Source organism: Lithobates pipiens, unplaced genomic scaffold, assembly GCF_037356315.1.
Source record: "Lithobates pipiens isolate NorthernLeopardFrog02 unplaced genomic scaffold, aLitPip1_a1.2 Scaffold_18, whole genome shotgun sequence".
In the NCBI taxonomy this organism is placed as follows: Eukaryota; Metazoa; Chordata; class Amphibia; order Anura; family Ranidae; genus Lithobates; species Lithobates pipiens.
Window position 1 is genome coordinate 24,883,537 of NW_027507758.1, and position 20,793 is coordinate 24,904,329.

Below are 20,793 nucleotides of genomic sequence, written 5' to 3' on the forward strand. Positions count from 1 at the left end.
AGGAAAAGTAATGGATAATGGCCCTCTTCCCAGACCCAGAGAAACTACAACAGTGATCCCTCTGGCTGGACGATCGCTCATTCTGGGTTCCCCGGGGGGGGGGGGGGGACTCTGGTCAGTAGTGTAGCATTTCTGTACCCTGATAGTGGCTTAGGCTTTCTCTCTCTGGTGGTGCTGGGCAGTGTGGCTCTCTCTGGTGGCGCAGGGCAGCATCGCTCACTCTCTCTCTCTCATGGCACTGGGCAGCGTGGCTCTCTCCCAGCACACTCCTCATTCTTTGTCCTGTAGCACTCTCTCCCTCAGCTTTTTTCCAGGCTGCAGTCTCTCAACTTCTCTCTTGATCGAGCTGTAGCCTCCTCCCTGTGGAAAATGGGGCTGCCAATCTTTGGAACTACATGTCCCATGATGCTCTCCTCTTCTAGTCTCCTTTGATTGACCCTCAGTTATGGCCAATAGGGAAGGAATGGAGTGGGCAGGAAGCTGGACGGGGACCTGGTGAGAGCCGCCATCTCTTCTCCCTGATAGGAGAAGGGGGGGCAACCAGGGAAAACCTCTGACAGCCCGCAGCTTGCCTTTCTCCCGGACTGAGCAGGGAAAAGAGCCAAAGCCACACTACAGGGCTTGACATCACCTTGATGGTGTCACCCCACTGGTGGTTGGTACCTGGGTGCGGGCTGCCCGCGCCCTGATAGTGACGCAACTGTGCTGAATTTAAGATCTGATCCCTGATTCCAGGGGGGGGGGGGGGCACTTAACCCCCCTTGCCCCTACCTGCGGACGCCCATGGGTGTCGGCACCCCAGCCGATCTTTGGATCAGGTGCAGCCACCACCATTCCTGGTAAGGGAGCCTCACTACTATGGCGGAAGAAGGAGGAGGGGAGCCGAACTTCTAAGAGATGGCGCCGCGGCCCCGTCTTCCGGAAGTGGGAACAGGTACCTCTCAAAAACAGACGGAGATGGATAAGCAGAAGTTCCCCTTTTTGAGTGGAACTCCGCTTTCAGGACCTAAGCCTATTTCTGACATTTGTTGCTTACAAGTTAACCGATTGCCGACCAGCCGCTGTCATTATACTGCGGCAGGTCGGCACGATCCCACCAGCCGTCGTAGCTATACGTCGGCTCCTTTAAGAGGGATAGCAGGCGTGCGTGTGCGCTGCACTGCGGGGGTGCCAATGCTCGTGGCCGAAGGTCGTGATGACCGCCGGCCACGAGCGTTCACAGGCACGAGAGGCAGAACAGGGACGTGTGTGTAAACATACAAATCGCTCTTCTGTTAGGAGTGACAGATCATGAGTTCCTAATAGCTAGAAACAATGATCTGTAATTTCCTCTAGGTCAGTCCCCTCCCACTACAGTTAGAAATACACACAGGGAACTCAGTTAACCCCTTGATCGCCCCCTAGTGTTAAACCCTTCCCTGCCAGTGACATTTACAGAGTAATCGGTGCATTTTTATAGCACTGATCGCTGTATAAATGCCAATGGTCCCAAAAATGTGTCAAAAGCGTCCGATGTGTCCGCCATAATGCCGCAGTCCCGTTGAAAATCGCAGATCGCCAACATTACTAGTAAAAAAAAAAATAATAAAAATGCTATAAATCTATCCCCTATTTTGTAGACACTATAACTTTTGCGCAAACCAATTAATATACGCTTATTGCGATTTTTTTTTTTTTACCAAAAATATGCAGAAGAATTCATATCGACCTAAACTGATAAAAAATTTGCTTTTAAAAAAAAAAATGGGGATATTTATTATAGCAAAAAGTACAAAAATATGTTTTTTTTAAATTAAAAATAAGAAAACAATAAAGTTAGCCCAATATTTTTCTATAATGTGAACCATAATGTTACACCGAGTAAATTGATAGCTAACATGTCACGCTTCAAAATTGCGCACGCTTGTGGAACGGCGACAAGCTTTGGTACTTAGAAATCTCCATAGGCGACGTTTAAAAATGTCTACAGGTTACCTGTTTAGAGTAACAGAGGAGGTCTAGTGCTGGAATTATTGCTCTCAATCTAACGATTGCGGGGATAACTCACATGTGTGGTTTGAACAACGTTTACATATGTGGGCGTGATTTTCTTATGCGTTCGCTTTTGTGCGTGAGCTCGGAGGGACGGGGTGCTTTAAATTGTTTTGATTTTTTTGTGTTATTTGTTCACTTTTTTTTTGTTTTACAAAAACATTTTTTGATCACTTTTATTCCTATTACAAGGGGTAAACATGTATTACAATTACATTACAAGGCATGTAAACATTCCTTGTAATAGAAATAAAAGCATGACAGGGCCTCTTTAAGGTGAAAAAGACCCCAGATCTCACATTTACACTTAAAAGCAATAAAAATAAAATGTTAAAAATAAAATTGTCCCTTTAATCCCGGAGGGCGGAAGTCACGTTTGATGTCGCTCGGTCCTCCAATGGCATAGAGTTGAGTCGGACCATCATGCCCTCACTCGACTTCTAGCCCATTCATCCCAGGGATTGGATCGTCGCGCAGACATCTCCCACTGCCCATAAAAGTGATCTCATGGAGAATCCGCTGAGACCACTTTTATGGTAAAGCAGATCTTCCGCCATTTAAAAAAATACCAGGATTATGGCAGCTATTAGCTGCCATAACCTCGGTATTTAAAGAGGAAGTAAAGGCTAAAAAAAAAAAAAAAAAACACACACCCTATAAGGCAAAGGCATAATGAGCTAGTATGCATAGCATACTAGCTCATTATGAATAACTTATCTAAGAACGAAGCCCCCGAAGTGGTCCTCCGTCTTCATGTCCGCCGCCGCATGCGCACGGGAGCCGACACTCGCGACATGTCACCACGATCTGTGGCCTGCCCAGTGCGCCTGTCTTTGGGTAAATATCTCCTAAACCGTGTAGGTTTAGGAGATATTTCTTGGTCCTACAGGTAAGCCTTAATCTAGGCCTACCTGTAGGTCAAAGTTGTTTGTAAGGGTTTACAACCACTTTAACGTCAAAATAGTGACATATATCCATGGGGGATGGTCTGGAAGTGGTTAATTTGAAATCAGTTGTACCTTCTCAAGAACCTCTTTTCACTGGCATCACAGAAGAGGAATTACAGAACCTGCTCTTGGACAGAGGCGTAGCTAAAACCTTCAGGGCCCCGGTGCAAGAAACCATGAAGGGCCCCTCTGACTGTCTGGGCCCTTTTCATCAGTCTCAGTACCCTTTCCTCTGGTCCCAGGGCCATTCTCTCCGAGCCTGCAGCCCTTCCCACTGATCCCACTAAAGGACTCTTTATTCCCATTGCGGGGCCCTTTATAAGCCCTAGTTCACACTGCTGCGACTTACTTATTTAAAAACTGTGTGTGTGTGTGTGTGTGTGTGTGTATACATACATACAAAAGAGAAACAAAGGTTTGCTGTATTTATAATCAATTTAAAAAGCCAAAAAAGTTACAAACTATGCATAATGTGTTCCATTTTAAAATGCAACTTATAAAGTGTATGTAACTTTTGGGCTTTTTAATTTGCAACCAGTTGTACCTTCTCCAGATCCTTTTTCACTGGCATCATAGAAGAGGGACTACAAAACCGGCTCTTGGACAGAGGCATAGCTAGAACCTTTCTCATTGGGCCCAGTGCCCTTTCCTCTGGTCCCAGTGCCCTTCCCTCTGAGGCTGGGGCTCTTCCCTCCGAGTTTAGGGCCCTTCCCTCCGAGCCTGGGACCCTTCCCTCCGAGCCTGGGGCCCTTCCCTCCGAGCCCGGGGCCCTTCCCTCCGAGCCCGGGGCCCTTCCCTCCGAGCCCGGGGCCCTTCCCTCCGAGCCCGGGGCCCTTCCCTCTGACCATGGGGCCCTTCCCTCTGACCATGGGGCCCTTCCCTTCAACCCTGGGGCCCTTCCCTTCAACCCTGGGGCCCTTCCCTTCAACCCTGGGGCCCTTCCCTTCGACCCTGGGGCCCTTCCCTTCGACCCTGGGGCCCTTCCCTCCGACCCTAGGGCTCTTTCCTCCAAGTCTGGCATCCTTCCCTGCGAGCCTAGGACCATTCCCTCCGGGTCTGGGGCCCTTCCCTCCGAGCCTAGGGCCATTCCCACTGATCCCACTAAAGGGATCTTTACTTCCATTGCGGGGCCCTTTATCAGGCCTCGAACACACTGCTGCAACTTACTTATTTAGACACTGTGTATGTATGTATATATATACATATATATATATATATATATATATATATATATATATATATATATACACATTCCCAGTTTAAAGTATTCAAGCCTTCCCACAGGCAATATATACAAGATAAAAAAACAAAGGATTGCTGCATTTAAAATTTATTTTAAAAAGTTACAAACACTTTACAAGTGTTACAAAGTCACATATTAAAATGGAACATTGCTTGTAACTTTTTGGCTTTTTGAATAGATTTTAAGTACAGCAATCCTATGTTTCTCTTTTATATATATATTTATTTATTCATTTATTTTTAACAAATAAGCTTTTAGATTTCATAAAATGAAAATGCTCTTTGTTACATGACTAGCTACTGTAGGTGGTTCCAAATGCTGTTCAGTTGGATTCTGCTCCAATGAAGACCACTGCTTGCTAATTTGGGAGAAAACCAAGTCTCCATATGTAGTATTGGCTATTTATTATTCCCCATCTGCACACTGCGGCGCTCTATAAATAAATGATAATAATCATTTCACCATTTATTCCTCCTTGATTTCCAATTCAGATGGCCTAATGGGTTTGTCATCCCTCCCCGTAAAAGGATGGAAATCTGACCAGATGAAAGCTGGCAGCCTGAGTGCCGTCCGTCCCATCCCTGTGCAGGAAGCAGCTATTAGGGGAGCGAACGACTGGGCACCATGGCGGGTGTCAAGTAGTAGCAGAGGCGACCGATAAACCGGAAAATTGCACCGCTCTCCCAGAGTGCTTTTAAATGTAACGTAAGCGTGCACACTACACGGCATTATCCTTTTGGAGAAAATAACTTATGCATGGATTCAATAACTCAACAAAACAAACAGCACTTCACCAGCAACAGAGAACACAATACAGCAATGCATACTCCGAGCTTCGCAGGAGCTGTGTGTAAAAAAATAAATAAAAGATCTATTTAAAAGCACATGAATGAAAAAAAAAATAATAATAATTATATTACAATATATACATAAATACATTATATATATATATATATATATACACATACATATATATATATATATATATATATATATAGAGATATACACACACATATATACATATATACATATATATATATACATATATATATATATATATACACACACATATACATATATATACATATACATACATATATATATACATATACATACACATATACATACATCCATATATATACATATACACACACATATATATATATATATATATATATATATATACACACACACACATACACATACATATATATATATACACCTATACATATATACACCTATACATATATACACATATATATATAAACATATACATATATACACATATATATATATACACATATACATATATATTGTGACAGAGCGAGGCTCTGTCCTTATGAAATCGGAGGAAAAAGAGACACAGAGTTTGCATATCTGCGGACTGCAAGACTACAGAGTGTTGCGTTTAAATGGAGAAAACTGCTCTGTCAGTTTTCTCCAGGTTTTGCTAGTTTTGGATAGGATTCTGTAGTTTGGAGATCCCTGAGAGTAATGAGTGGGACGGGATCTCCAACCCTGTGTCCGGGTCTTGAGGATAGCGAGCAAGGTGTGTGCCCAGCTGCACACAGGCCATATAATGAAGGGCTATTGGGAATAGAGGGTGAAGGATGGTGGAGTGTGAGCAGCTTGCTGCTGCTTGAAGCTGTGCATGTCCAAGGAGTCCAAAGCTGTGTGCGTTGAAGGGTTGAAGCTGTGTGCGTCCAAGGAGTCCAAAGCTGTGTGCGTCCAAGGAGTCCAAAGCTGTGTGCGTCCAAGGAGTCCAAAGCTGTGTGCGTCCAAGGAGCCTAAGACTGTGTGCATCCAAGCAGTTCGTTGGAGGGGCAAATACCTATAGAAGCATTACTGCTGAAGAGTAGCCAGGTGGGCTAGCATTTTCATTTGGATTTTGTGTATTTAATTTAAGCTTGGACCCCTGCCTGGGATTCCTGGATGGACTATTATTTTGTTTTTCCTTTAATAAACGTGGGCTACCAGGCCCTTAACTATAAACGCCTGCCTGATGTGGACTGAAAAATGCATCTAATCACTTGAGCTAAACACCCCAATGTTACAAGATATATACACACACACATATTATATATATATATATATATATATACACACATACATACATTTTTTATATAGGGCACCCCCCCGGTTTTCTCCAAGAACTTGAGATCTATTGGGAACGCTCTTGTTCTGAAAATTTATTTTCAAGCTATGGGGATAGCACTGCCCACCCACCAGACACGCCAACTAAAAGACAACTTTAAATTTAACTTGGCTCCCTTGGCCATCAGGGCTGGACTGGGACAGAAATTTGGCCCTGGACTTCATCCAGACCGGCCCACTTACATTTTGAGTGTCCCATCACCAGCTACTTACAACAGAGTGTCCCATCAGCACCACCTTACATCGGTGTCCCATTACCAGCCCCCTTACATCAGAGTGTCCCATCAGCACCCCCTTACATCAGAGTGTCCCATTACCAGCCCCCTTACATCAGAGTGGCCCACTGAGCCATCTGCCCACCGGGAAACTCCCGGTAGTCCCAATGGCCAGTACGTGCCTGTTGGCCATTCAGTATCTGGGCGCCAGAGTTCCACCTAACCTGAAGGACACATTTACACTGAACTTCCCTCCCCTCATACAAAAAGAAAAAAAAAATGACCTTTGATATTGTCAGCAAAGTGCTTGCAAGGAAGGTTTTCCTGTTGCCCAAAACAATCAGATTCTCCTTTTTGTGATTCTAGAAACAGCTTTCAAATACCAACATAAGAGGTTGCTGTGGGTCAACCTTGTGATAAATGTAGAATATGGACTCACCTGCCCCAGGAGACGATGGCTCGAACACACTGGAAGAGTCGCTGCAGGCATTGGACGCTTGCTCAGACAACTTCTTTTTTGAACTTCCTTCAGATGACTTGTGAGATTTCTTCTTATTCTTCACCAGGACTTTATACTTTAAATCCATAGGGCTCGGAAGAGCCACCCCTGGGTCAAGCTACGGATTTAAAGAAAACTATGTTACAAACTCAAAGCAGCTCAAACAACATAATGCTCCATTCGAATACTGCCCCCTCCACAATATTAACCCGTTGCCAATGTTTTAAGGTCGTGATGCCCAAGGCAGGTAGGATGGAGTTCTCGATCACACTGCAGTTTGATTTGCTGATTTGAGTCCTGACCGCATAAGGAGCCCATCCTGCTTGCTGGTGGTTGACCATGAGCTGTTCCTGGGCCAGTGATGGAGCTATCCAGGAACTCATTATAGGTTCACCTCCTTGCGAGCAGCCTCGTCAGGCCTCCCTAAAAGGTGTCTCCTTGTGAGCAGCGTGGCTGGACCTCATTATAGATTTTTCTCCTTGTGAGCAGCGTGGTCAGACCTCATTTCAGGTTTGTCTCCTTGTGAGCAACATGGTCGGACCTTATAATTGGTTTGTCTCCTTGTGAGAAGCATGCTTGGAACTCATTATAGGTTTAACTCCTTGCAAGCAACATAGTTGGGCCTCGTTATAGATTTGTCTCCTTGTGAGTAGCGTGGTCGGACCTCATTATAGGGTTGTCTGCTTGTGAGTAGTGTGGTCAGACCTCATTATAAATGTGTCTCCTTGTGAATAGCATGGTCAGACAGCAGTGGGGGATGAGGGGGATATATTGTCCACTAAGCTAGCTCAGCAACCACAGCTCAGAAGACTGAGACCAAATGCTCCATGCACTTAATGCCCTGGCAGATTCCATAAGGACTTAAAAATTATGGTGATATCCTTCATAATAAAATGATGGGCGGGACAGGATATGCCATCACAACCAGACTGAAGTTTCATCTTTTTTATGAGAAGTATGTAAAATGATTGTGTTGGTCTAGGGCAGGGGTCCCCAAACTGCGGCCCGGGGGCTCAGTTTGGGATTCACCCCTCTGTTTGCCATTATCTGGCCCTTAGGGAACTTTTCCTTCCACTGATACAAAACATTATTCCTACCACTCACACCAACAATGGTTCTGACATCGACAATGGGGCACTATTTCTCCCATTACTGGCAACTATGCGACACTATTTTTCCCACTGACACCAGCAATAGGGCACTATTCTTCCCACTAACACCAGCAATAGGGCACTATTAATCCCACTGACACCAATAATGGGGCACTATTCCTCCTACTGACACCAGCAATAGGGCACTATTCCTCCCCCTAATACCTAAGATGTATTGTTTAATCCCACCAATGCCAGGATTATTTCTACTCCCAATGGCCACAGTCCAGCCCCCTAAAGTCTCGAGGACAGTAAACTGGCCCTTTGTTTAGAGCATTTGGAGACCCCTGGTTTCTAAATCAAGCATAATACAACTTGCCTCCATTAAAAATATGAAACCTTATCTCAGCCCTGGTTCACACCAGTCCGGCTTTGGAATCGCACACTTCAGAGAAAATTCAAAGCTATTAGTGCGATTTCATGTGCAGCTTACTGACATCTGTGCGACTTCATTTAACAGATGTCAATGCAAGTCGCACAGAAATCCCACAGAAATAGTACAGGAACCTTTTACAAAGTCTTTGAACAGTTCCATTGCTGCAAATGGGGTGCGACTTGTTGGGCAACGTTGAACTTTCAAGTCACATGGCAAGTGACACTGGTGTGAACTAGGACTTATCCATAACAATATCAAATAAACAACATAAAAAAATAATAATGTTTCATTACAGTATACATTACACAATGTATCAGCTTACAGGATTCCTTTCTAGTGGTTCCATCAGAAGTCCATCCCCAAATATTTGCTTGCAGTACTCTGCCATCTTTGCTTGTTGTTTCGGCCTGGAAAACAGTTAGAATATTATTACTTTGTTCTTTACTGTTTGAAATTAGAACTTTATTGTATCCTGTGCTATATACAGTTAGTCCTGTTTTATTACATAAGGCATTTTATTTTTTGCATATATACTTTAATTCCTTGGATTTAAGTATCCATCAGATATCGGGCCGCTGGGAAAGCCAACAGTCACTGTAGTAGTCGGCACCATATAGTGTGATTGCTGCAATCTTCTAGGTTCTGTATAAGCAACTTCCACAGATTTTAACCAACTAATACAATGCGTCAATTGGAGATGGTGGGGATCATGACATCACTACCACTCCTCTGCGCTTTGTGCCCATTAAAAAATGTCAGAGATGCCATGGAAGAACCTGGAAGATTGCAGTGATCACTGCATAAAGTATAGAATACTACAGTGAGGGGGGTGTGTCCCCTGAAACGCGTCAACTTGCCAACATTGGTGTTTTACAACATGTTCATAATTCACACTTTTGTGAGTACATATTTGGCTGTTTGTGTTTGCCTCCTGTGTGCTTTTTACAAGGAGACCTTTTATTTATTTATTTTTTTATGATTTGTGTTTTAAAGCCCAACTTCAAATATTTATATCAATAGGTACCCCAGGGAGGCTGCATTACTCACCTTCTCTCCAGTATTGTCCCTCGCAGTAATTTCTTTGTCCTGGGTAGGGATGAGCTTCGTGTTCGAGTCGAACGTACATTTCGACTCGAACATTGGCTGTTCGTCCGTTCGGCGAAATCCAAACACTTGGTCCGTTCGCGTCAAAATTCGCATGGCGCTCACGGCCCACAATGCACTGCGATGGCGCAGTGCATTGCTGGCTCATGATTGGCCAAGCATGCACTGTGACCCCGCATGCTTGGCCAATCGCAGCGCCAGCAGCGAGGAGAGCCACGATTGGCCACAGGCAGGATGCCTGTGGCCAATCATAGCTGAGGCTGTGTAGTGCACGCCCCACACTATATAAGGCCGCCATTGAGGGGTCTCGTGTAGTGTGTTAGCATCTGAAGCAGTGGGTGTTCTGTGTACCTTCAACACAGTACACACCGATCGTTTTTGGCTGATTTCCTATCTTGCTGTTGTGTAGTGGTTATTGTCTGTGCCCTGACCGCAGTATACACCACTATATTCACTATTCACTTCACTATATTTATATATCTTTAATAATAGAGCTTGCAGTCAGTAGTGTTAGGAGATAGTGCGTGCTGTCTCCGTGCTCTGTACCCAGTACATACCGCTATAATCCACCTACATAGCTGTTCTCTATTTGAGCCCAATTGCCATCTGCAGGAGTTATTGGAAGTTGTGTGTGCCTCCAGCACAGCACAGTATGCATCTGTATATACCCCTTTAACTCTGCTGTTTTGTGGTTATTGTCTGCGTGCCCTGACCGCAGTATACACCGCGATATTCACCTAACCTATATAGCTAGTGATCTATCGTTAATAATAGAGCTTGCAGTCAGTAGTGTTAGGAGATAGTGCGTGCTGTCTGCGTGCTCTGTACCCAGTACATACCGCTATAATCCACCTACATAGCTGTTCTCTATTTGAGCCCAATTGCCATCTGCAGGAGTTATTGGAAGTTGTGTGTGCCTCCAGCACAATATAAACTACCCAACTGCTGTTTTACCCAACTCCCTTCAGGCCATTACCATGTCTGGAAGGCCACCAAGGAGAGGCAGACAGGCGCGAACCGATAAAAGAGGGCAAGCAGGCTCTGTGTCTAGAGACAACAGTGCTGGTCGTGGACGCGGTGCATTGTCATCAGCACGTGGCCATGGGACATGCTTGTCCTTCTTTTCGGCAGCTGGACATGTTGAACCGCAACATGCCAACGACTTGGTAGAGTGGATGACCAAGCCCTCTTCATCCTCCTCATCCTCTCTCACCCAGTCTCAGGGTAGTCGCAAAGCAGCTGCCAACGCATCGTCTTCCCTCCTCTCAATGTCATCATCAGTGACTCCTTCCCTAGACCCACCACGTCCTCCTGAGGAGTCTCCTGAACTCTTTGAGCACAGTGTTGGGTACATGCTCCAGGAGGATGCCCAGTGTTTGGTGGGCTCTGATGATGCCACTCAGCTAGAGGAAGGCAGTAGCGTGAGCGCAGAGAGAGGGGATGCTCAAGAAGGACAGCAATCTGGCAGTCATGTTCCACAAGCTGCAGCATACTGCCAGGTTTGCTACAGCGATGAAGAGGAAGGGGATGATGAGGGCACTGACTCCACGTGGGTGCCTGGAAGGAGGGAGGAGGAGGAGGAGGAGGAGGCACATGTCCAACGAGGCAGGATGCCCTCCGGGGGCCAGCTTAGGGGCAGCACACCGACTGAATCACACCACAGAGCTCCGCCTGTGCAGAGCGCTTCCTCTGCACGTTATTCTAAAAGTTCTTTGGTGTGGGCCTTTTTTGAGACGAGTGCATCAGATCGCACCGCTGCTATTTGCAACATATGTCTCAAGCGTATCTCACGTGGCCAAAACATCAGCTGCTTGGGCACCACATGCTTGACCAGACATATGTTGACCTGCCATGCAGCTCGTTGGCAAGCGTACCTCAAAGACCCACACCAAAGAACAAAGCGGACCTCTCCTTGCTCCTCATCAGCTGGCATCTCCAACCCCACCAGACCTTCAGTCCTCTCTGAAACCTGCTCTGAGAGGAATGAAGGTGTAGAATTAGGTGTGTCACAGCCAAGTGCTTCCGGGAACTCTGCTAGCGGTACACCCACGTCCGATTATAGCAGGCAAATGTCCCTGCCCCAGCTGCTGGACCGGCGGAAGAAGTTTACTCCCAGCCATCCACATGCCCAGCGGTTGAATGCTAGCTTGGCTAAATTGCTAGCACTTCAACTGCTGCCTTTTCAGTTGGTAGACTCGGCCCCCTTCCGTGAGTTTGTACAATGTGCGGTTCCTCAGTGGCAGGTCCCCAAACGCCCCTTTTTCTCACGGAAGGCGATTCCGGCTCTCTACCGCCATGTGGAAGGCAATGTCCTTGCCTCGCTGGACAGGGCGGTCAGCGGTAAGGTGCATATTACCGCTGACTCATGGTCCAGCAGGCATGGACAGGGACGTTACCTGTCTTTCACGGCCCATTGGGTCACTCTTCTGGCTGCTGGGAAGGATGCAGGACAAGGTGCAGTAGTGTTGGAGGTTGTTCCGCCACCACGCCTCCAAAATGCTACTATTGGTTGTGACACACCTCTCTCCTCCACCCCTCCTCTTCTTCTTCCTCCATGGCCTCTTCCAGTGCTCTGTCCTCAGAACCAGCGGTGCTCCGTAGGCGTTCCAGGGGCTACGCAAGTACGCAGGCAAAACGATGCCATGCTGTGCTTGCGCTGGTTTGTTTGGGGGACAGGAGCCACACTGGGGCGGATGTTTTGTCAGCTCTGCAGGGGCAGGCCGAGAGGTGGTTGACGCCACACCAGCTTAAGCCAGGAATGGTGGTTTGCGACAATGGCACCAACCTCCTCTCCGCCCTCCGACAGGGACAACTGACCCATGTGCCCTGTGTAGCTCACGTCCTTAACCTGGTGGTGCAGCGGTTCTTGGGCAGGTACCCCGGCTTACAGGATGTCCTGAAGCAGGCCAGGAAAGTCTGTGTGCATTTCCGCCGATCATTTAATGCCTGTGCTCGGCTGGCTGAGCTCCAAAAGGAGTTGAACCTGCCCAAGAACCGCCTTATATGTGACATGCCCACCAGATGGAACTCAACATTGGCCATGCTGCAGCGGCTGCACACGCAGCAGAGGGCCATCAATGAGTACCTGTGCGACTACGGCACCAGGACAGGGTCAGGGTAGCTTGGTTTTTTTCTCACCATGCCAGTGGGGCATGATCAGGGATGCATGCACTGTCCTGTCACCGTTTGAGGAGGCCACAAGGATGGTGAGCAGTGACAGTGCATGCATCAGTGACACTGTACCTCTTGTCCACCTCTTGGAGCATACGCTGCGTGGAATAATGGACAGGGCACTTGAGGCAGAACAGAGGCAGGAAGAGGAGGACTTCCTTGCCTCTCAAGGCCCCCTTTATCCAGACAGTGTTCCTGCTGTGCCACCCATCACACAGGAAGAGGATGAGGAGGAGGAAGAGGAGGAGGAGGATGATGATTGTGTCAGCATGGAAGTGGAGGCTGGCACTCAGCATCAGCAGCAGCAGTCTTATAGGGATGATTTACAGTCCCAAGAAACACGTGGACTTGTATGTGGCTGGGAGGAGGTAGCTGCGGATCATGTTGTCCTTAGTGACCCAGAGGACTCCGGACCGAATGCCTCAGCTAACCTACGCTGCATGGCCTCCCTGATCCTGCAAAGCCTGCGGAAGGATCCTCGTATTCTTCGGATCAAGGAGAGGGACCATTACTGGCTGGCCACTCTCCTTGATCCACGGTACAAGGGTAAGGTTGCCGACCTTATCTTGCCATCGCAGAGGGAGCAGAGGATGAGACATCTCCGGGAGGCCTTGCAGAAAGCTCTGTGCAACGCGTTCCCAGAGACTGGGAGGTTACAAACTCCTGGTCCTGGACAACGTGTTGCTGAGGCATCGGTCAGAAGGAGCGGTGGAGAAGGTGGCCGTCTGACTGATGCTTTCAGACAATTTTTTAGTCCGCAGCCCCAAGGTATGATTGGTTCCAGCACCCATCGCCAGCGTCTGATTTACATGGTGCAGGAATACCTAGGGGCAAGGTCAGACTTGGACACCTTTCCCACCGAAAATCCTCTGGCTTACTGGGTCTTGAGGATGGATCACTGGCCAGAGCTTGCACAGTATGCAATTGAGCTACTGGCCTGTCCTGCATCCAGCGTTCTTTCGGAACGCACCTTCAGTGCTGCTGGTGGCTTTGTTACCGATCACAGGGTGCGCCTGTCCACCGAATCAGTTGATCGACTGACCTTCATCAAGATGAATCAGTCTTGGATCACCCACAGCTACCAAGCACCTGAAGCTGATGTAACCGAATAATTTTTTTTGAAATACCACATCCCTTCAAGACTGCCTATGCTGATGCTGAGTGACTGTCCTGTTATGTTGATTGTCTATCCTCTTCCTCCTCCGCTGATATGTTGGAAGAACATTTTTGGTTCTGGGTGATGCCAGCAGCCCAATTTTTCTGCCCCTGTTTAACAGGGGCGTTTAAGTACAATTTTTGATGCAATGCTTTGCAGCAGGGCTAATTCCTGCAATAAAACTAGAGTATATGGCAGAGGTTGCAGTGTGGTGGCACCAGCACCAGTGCCTAAGGCCCAATTCTTCTGCCCCTGTTTAACAGGGGTGTTTAAGTACAATTTTTGATGCAATGCTTTGCAGCAGGGCTAATTCCAGCAAAAAAACTAGAGTATATGGAAGAGGTTGCAGTGTGGTGGCACCAGCAGCAGTGCCTAAGGCCAAATTTTTCTGCCCCTGTTTAACAGGGACATGTAATTACAATTCTTGATATAATATTTCACAGGAGGGCCCCTTCCTGTGCCCACCCAGAGTAACGGTGAGGACTTATAGTGTTGTGGCACCAGCACCACAACCACCAAAGGTCAATTTTTCTACCACTGTTCAACAATGGCATGTAATTACAATTCTTGATATAATCGTTCACAGCAGGGCGCTCCAGCGCCCACCAAGAGTCACTTTGAGGGCTTACAATGTTGTGGCAAAACCAACACCTTGTTCCGCCATTTCTGCAGAGCATATAGGGCAGGCCCCTACTTTCAAACATCCAACTTACAAACATCTCCTACTTGCAAACGCAAGGAGACAGCAGCAAGTGAGATGAAAAAAGATGGACGACAAAACAAATTATACAGGGGTGATAACCCTTCCCTAAGTTTTCCAAAAAGCTTAAAAATTGTTTTTTTGACTGGAGCTACACTTTAAAAATGTACCAGTTGAAAATTACAAACAGATTCAACTTAACACAACAAACCTACGCAGTCCCTGTCTTGTTTGCACCGCCTGTATACTGCTGTTCTGAGTATATAGGGCCTGGGGGCCACACGCATTTTCTTTTTTTAATATGGGTACAGGGTTCCCCTTAATATGCGTACAAGACCCAAATAGGCTGGTAATGGGCAGGGAGGGCTACCCATGCCATTTTTCTGAATGATTTTCAACCATATTGCAGGAACCAGATATAACATTAAAACCGCAAGCAGTTTTAAATGGTGTTATTTCCGTTAAATGTCATTTTGTGCAGGGACTGTTCTAAACACGGGAAACACGTGGCACTTCACAGGCATACTACAGACACCCCCCAGGCACCATATTTAAAGGAATATTTCACTTTTTTTTCACTTTAATCGTCATTAAAATCAGTGCTCCCGCAAAAACGGCCGTTTTTAAAACTTTTTTTTGCATTGACCCATGTCCCCTGGGGCAGGAGCCAGGTCTCTAAACCCTTTTTAGGACAGTATCTTGCATATTAGCCGTTTAAATTAGCACTTGTCATTTCGAACGTTCGAGTCCCATAGACTTCAATGGGGTTCTAACGTTCGTAACGAACGTGGGGTCCGTTCGAAAGTTCTGGTGCGAACCGAACCGGGGGGGTGTTCGGCTCATCCCTAGTCCTGGGCATCATTCAACTCAGCAGATAGAGGTAATCCTGTAAGTGCAGACACCATTCTTGCCACGCCATAAACACACAAGAGTGGAGGGAGGCGGATTCTGGCAATTTTGGAGGCATTGAAGCAGAGCAAGACATAGGTCTACCCTTAACAGATGGTTTTTCCATCCCCAGAACCCTTGGGAGTAGTACATGGCTGGGAAGAGGCAGTTCCAGATACTGGAACTCATTCTTCAAAGCCTGCAAAAGGACCACGAGAATACGTGGCATCAAGGAGAAGGATCACTGTTGGTTGGCAACCCTCCTTGACCACCGTTACAAGGGGAGCGTCTCTGAACTAGACGTCGACCGATATGGGTTTTTCTCTGGCCTTTGCCGATATTTAGAATGGCGGCCGATGGCTGATATATGATGCCGATTTTTTTGGGCCGATATGTTAGGCCGATTTTTTTAAATTTTTTTTTTATTTTTATTTTTTATCCCCCTTCATCTCATAAAACACTTTTCCCACTGGGGCGTTTTTTTAGGCGCTTTTGGGCTAAAAATAGCGCCTGTAAAGTGCCTGGAAAACGGCTCCCCTGCAGTCTGTGTGAAAGACAGAGTGCTTTCACACTGAGGCGATGCAAGCAGCACATTTGGAGTGGTGTATACCGCTTCTCCACCACTCCTGCCCATTGATATTAATGGGCACCACTGCCCAAGCGCATGCAATGCGATTTGGCAGCGGTGCTTCACAGGCGCATTTAACCTCTTCTTCGGCCGCTAGCTAGGATTATATGCGCCCCACTAGCAGCCGAATAGCACCGCTAAAATGATGGTAAAGCACTGCTAAAACTAGCAGCATTTTACCATCAACGTCTGCCTGTTCCAGTGTGCAAGCAGCCTATAAAATAAAAACAAGTACTCAAAACTTTTGGACGAAAAAAAAAAAATGGACTAACTTTACTGTTTTAGTTTATTTATTTATTTTTTTAAAATCATTTAGTGTATTTTTTTCCCCCCAAAAAAATGCATTTGAAAGACCTTTGCGCAAATGCCGTGTGACATAAAATGTTGCAACAACCGCTATTTTATTCCCTAGGATCTCTGCTAAAAATATATATACTTTTTGGGGGGTCTAAGTGATTTTCTGGCAGAAAATACAGGACTTTTACTTGTAAGCAACAAGTGTCAGAAAAGATTTAGTCTTTAAATGGTTAAACTGAAAACTCTACACACTGAGATGATTTCATTCATTCAAGTGTAAACATTGTATCTTTCTGTTCTTTTCTTGGCAGACTGCCCAGAGAGGAGTTAAGACGTTTCCATGACGACTCAGGCAACTTACACTGACTTCTATTACAGAAGTCATTTCCAAGTCCCGCTGTTCTAAATAGGCCTTTTTATCAGCTCAATCGGCCGATGCCGATTAATTAAAAAACGGCAAATATCGGCCGATACATCGGCCGGCCGATATATCGGTCGACCTCTACTCTGAACTCTTCCTGTCCCCACAGAGGGAGCAAAAGATGAAATCTTTTAAGGACACCTTAAAGAGGAGTTTATGTAATGCATTTCCCGACTCTGGTAGGTTACAGTCTGGTGGAAAATGTAGTTTTGAGGCATTTTCTTGGTTACAGTCTGGTGGAAAACGTAGTTTTGAGGCACTTTGTTGGTCAAGAGAGGAGCGGTGGAGAAGGGGGCCGTCTCAGTAATGCCTTTTAAAAATGTTTTGGTCCTTGTGTCCAGGGCTGTCAGCTTCCACTTCCCATTGAAAGCATATGGTGGGAGATTATTTAGGAGCGAAATCAGACATGGAGAGCTTTCCAGTTGACGATCCACTGGGTTACTGGGTCATGAGAATAGACCACTGGCCAAAACTTGCCCAGTATGCAATTGAGCTGCTGGGCTATCCTGCATCCAGTGTGCTTTCAGATGGGCATTTAGTGTTGCCAGAGATTTTGTGACGGAGAAGAGAGCACATATGTCCACAGACTCCGTGGACCGACTGACATTTATCAAAATTAATCAGTCCTGGATTAGCAGCAGCTATCAAGCCCCTGTTGCCGATGTCACTGATTAAGTGCTTTCTGGATCTTGAATCTCTGAAAGATTGTCTATGCTTCCTAGCTTTGTGGGTTCTGATTTTACATGGAATTTATTTTTTGGTGTAGGTTTCATGGGCACAATTACCACCCAAAGACCAATTTTTCCACACTTGTTTGACAGGTGCATATCATTTCAATTTTTGACAGCGAGGCCGGTTCTTGTGAAGACTCCACCGACATCCAAAGCTCAAATTTTCCACACCTGTTTCTTCTATGCAAATTCTGAGAAAGAGGCACCAGAATTTAACCAACAAATCTCTAATTTTGTTCTGAGAGCACTAAATTGTTGCCTTGTCATACAAACTGGCTCCCCGAGCCGTTGTTTATAAAATAAAGAAAGTTTGGATTGAAAATGAAATTTTTTTGGCTTTATAAATGTCATTATTGCTGCAGCAGCTTCTATACACATTACAGATGTGCTATATTACAGGCAGACTAAGGGGACCCCCAGGTACTATATTTAAAGGAATTTTACATTTTTTGTGTTATTTCTCATTTTTATGGTTTCACTTTAAGCATCAGTAATTTTAAAATGATGTTTTTTACAGATGTTTTTTTTCATTGATACATGTCCCCCAGGGTGGTACCCAGACCCCCATAACCACTTTTGATTTTACCAGTTCGGGTCCCATAGACTTCAATAGGGTTCGTTATTCAGTTTCGAACATTTGCGATGTCCAAAAGTTCTGCCACAAACCAAACAAGGGGTCATTCGACCCATATCTATTAGTAAATCACCCACATTATCAAACTTACAAAACCTTCAGAATTTTTAGCCAAAGCTGCAAAGATAAGACAAAGAAACAACTTCCTCGCACATTTTGAAAATTGTAACATTGCAGTCTATGGCACTCATGTCGCACCAAAGACGCAGAAAAGAAATGCAGGAACTATTTTTTTGTTGTTGCTGTGACTCGAGTCACAGCAATTAAGACATCTCCCATTGAAATTAATGTGTTTTGACTTGTCACGCAATATTTCTGTGCCGCACACTGCAGTAAGTCGCATGAGAAGTCGCAGCAGTAAGCGCCATTGTTCAGGCACTTTTTTTAGCTGCTTTTTTTTCCGCCAGGCGTAAAAGGTGTACAGAGGAGAAAATCAAACGCCTGTGTGCATGAACTCTGATTAGTAATTTCATGCTCCTGCAAAAGACGCTCCACTGGTCCTCACAGTAATTGGCGGCATTTTAAGGAGTAACCGCTTTTTTTTTATAATCTTTATCAATTGGCTTTTACATTCAAAATTGCCATAAAAAAAAAAAAAAAATCAATAATTTATTTTCCAATTTCAAGCCGGCTAAATAAGGAGACGGAGGGAGATGGTTCATAGAAATGAACGGAGATTCTCACGCTTGCACGTGCAGATGACATCTGATTGTCACAGAAGGGATTGCAGATCCTTAAAAATGAACAATGGCATTGCATCTATCGATTGTACTTATCTTTCGATCGGCCGGACCATTCTAGTCTGTTCGTCTCCATCTTAGAGGACATTCAAGTTTACGATAAAATTATTTTTCAAATATGCAAACGTATGAAAGCGGAATAAAATCTTGATGAGTTTTATCCTGTCATATCAGACACAAAACAGGCCGTTGACGATGAGCGCTTCCTCCCGCGGGCCCCATAATCCCTTGTCTGAAGAGTGCCAGCTCTACATAGGAGATGACATTTTCTGGCTTGGGGGACCGGGGAACATGTGTCTGAATGCCGAGTCCTTTCTGCTGACCACACAACACTGTGAGCTAGGCAGCTGCACAAAGTCATTCTGACAAAATCCTTTGGGGGACTTCTGACTATCTGTGGCTGTTGAACCGACTTCCTAGGAGAGTCCAGATGGATGGGTGTAATTGTGCAATGCTGGAGAGATTCTTAGTGGGCCCTCAAGTCCTCTCCTGCTGCCTCTGCTGTGCTCCGTCCTCCTGAAATGAGATCAGACTCTCCAGAGGACAAGCGGAGGAAGTAACCTAGTTTTCTTTTGGCAACGTTCTGCTGTATAGAGCTAATACTAATGAACAGACAGGTCGTCCCATCAGGGTTTGGGAGAGCAGATGGGTGATCATCAGATTAGAAAATCTAAATAAATATAAATATCCAGTTCATTTAATAAGTCAATGGGCAAAGTGCAGAAGACTGCAACCCAAAGGAAACCACCAGAATTCACTCTCCAATCATTTGACTGGTTGCCATGGATTAATACATACACTATATTATTAAAAGTATTGGGACACCTGTCTTTATACATCCCAGTCTTAGTCTGTAGGGTTCAATATTGAGTTGGCCCACCCTTTGCAGCTATAACAGCTTCAACTCTTCTGGGAAGGCTGTCCACAAGATTAATGCCGCGTACACAAGACCGGACTTTTCGAGGGACTAGGTCCGACAGACTTTCGACGGAGTTCTGACAGACTTTGCGAATGAGCGGACTTGGCCACACACAATCACACCAAAGTCAGACGGATTCGAACGTGATGACGTACGACCGGACTAGAATAAGGAAGTTCATAGCCAGTAGCCAATAGCTGCCCTCGCGTCGGTTTTTGTCCGTCGGACTAGCATACACACGAGCGGATTTCTCGGTAGGAACTGGGTCCGGCGGAGTTCCGGCGGAAAAAATTTGAAACATGTTAAATTTCTAAAGTCTGTCGGATTTTTACAAATCTAAAGTCTGCTGCAGCCCACACACGATCGAATGGTCTGCCGGAATTGTTCCATCGGACCTTTGATGTCGAAAAGTCCGCTCGTGTGTACGGGGCATTAGGAGTGTGTCTATGGGAATGTTTGACCATTCTTCCAGAAGTGCATTTGTGAGGTCAGGCACTGATGTTGGATGAGAAGGCTTGGCCCGCACTCTGCGTTCTAATTCATCCCAGAAGTGTTCTATCGGGTTGAGGTCAGAACACTGTGCATGCTAATCAAGTTCCTCCATCCCAAACTCGCTCATCCATGTCTTTATGGACCTTGCTTTGTGCACTGGTGCGCAGTCATGTTGGAACAGGAAGGGGCCGTCCCCAAACTGTTCCCACAAAGTTGGGAGCATGAAATTGTCCAAAATGTCTTGGTATGCTGACGTCTTAAAGCGGTTGTATACCCGCTAATTTTTTTTTTTGCCA

General features: G+C 45.8%; 1 protein-coding gene across 1 annotated transcript in view; it reads right to left on the minus strand.

Annotated features, from left to right (window-relative positions):
* The window catches only part of PLCB1 (phospholipase C beta 1), a 957,098-nt gene that overhangs the window by 248,913 nt on the left and 687,392 nt on the right, over nt 1–20,793 (minus strand). Inside the window, exons 13-14 of the mRNA XM_077485489.1 lie at nt 8,939–9,023; nt 7,030–7,207 (exon numbers count right to left, since the gene is read on the minus strand). Of these exons, the coding sequence (XP_077341615.1) occupies nt 7,030–7,207; nt 8,939–9,023 (263 nt within the window). The remainder of the gene's footprint in view (nt 1–7,029; nt 7,208–8,938; nt 9,024–20,793) is intronic.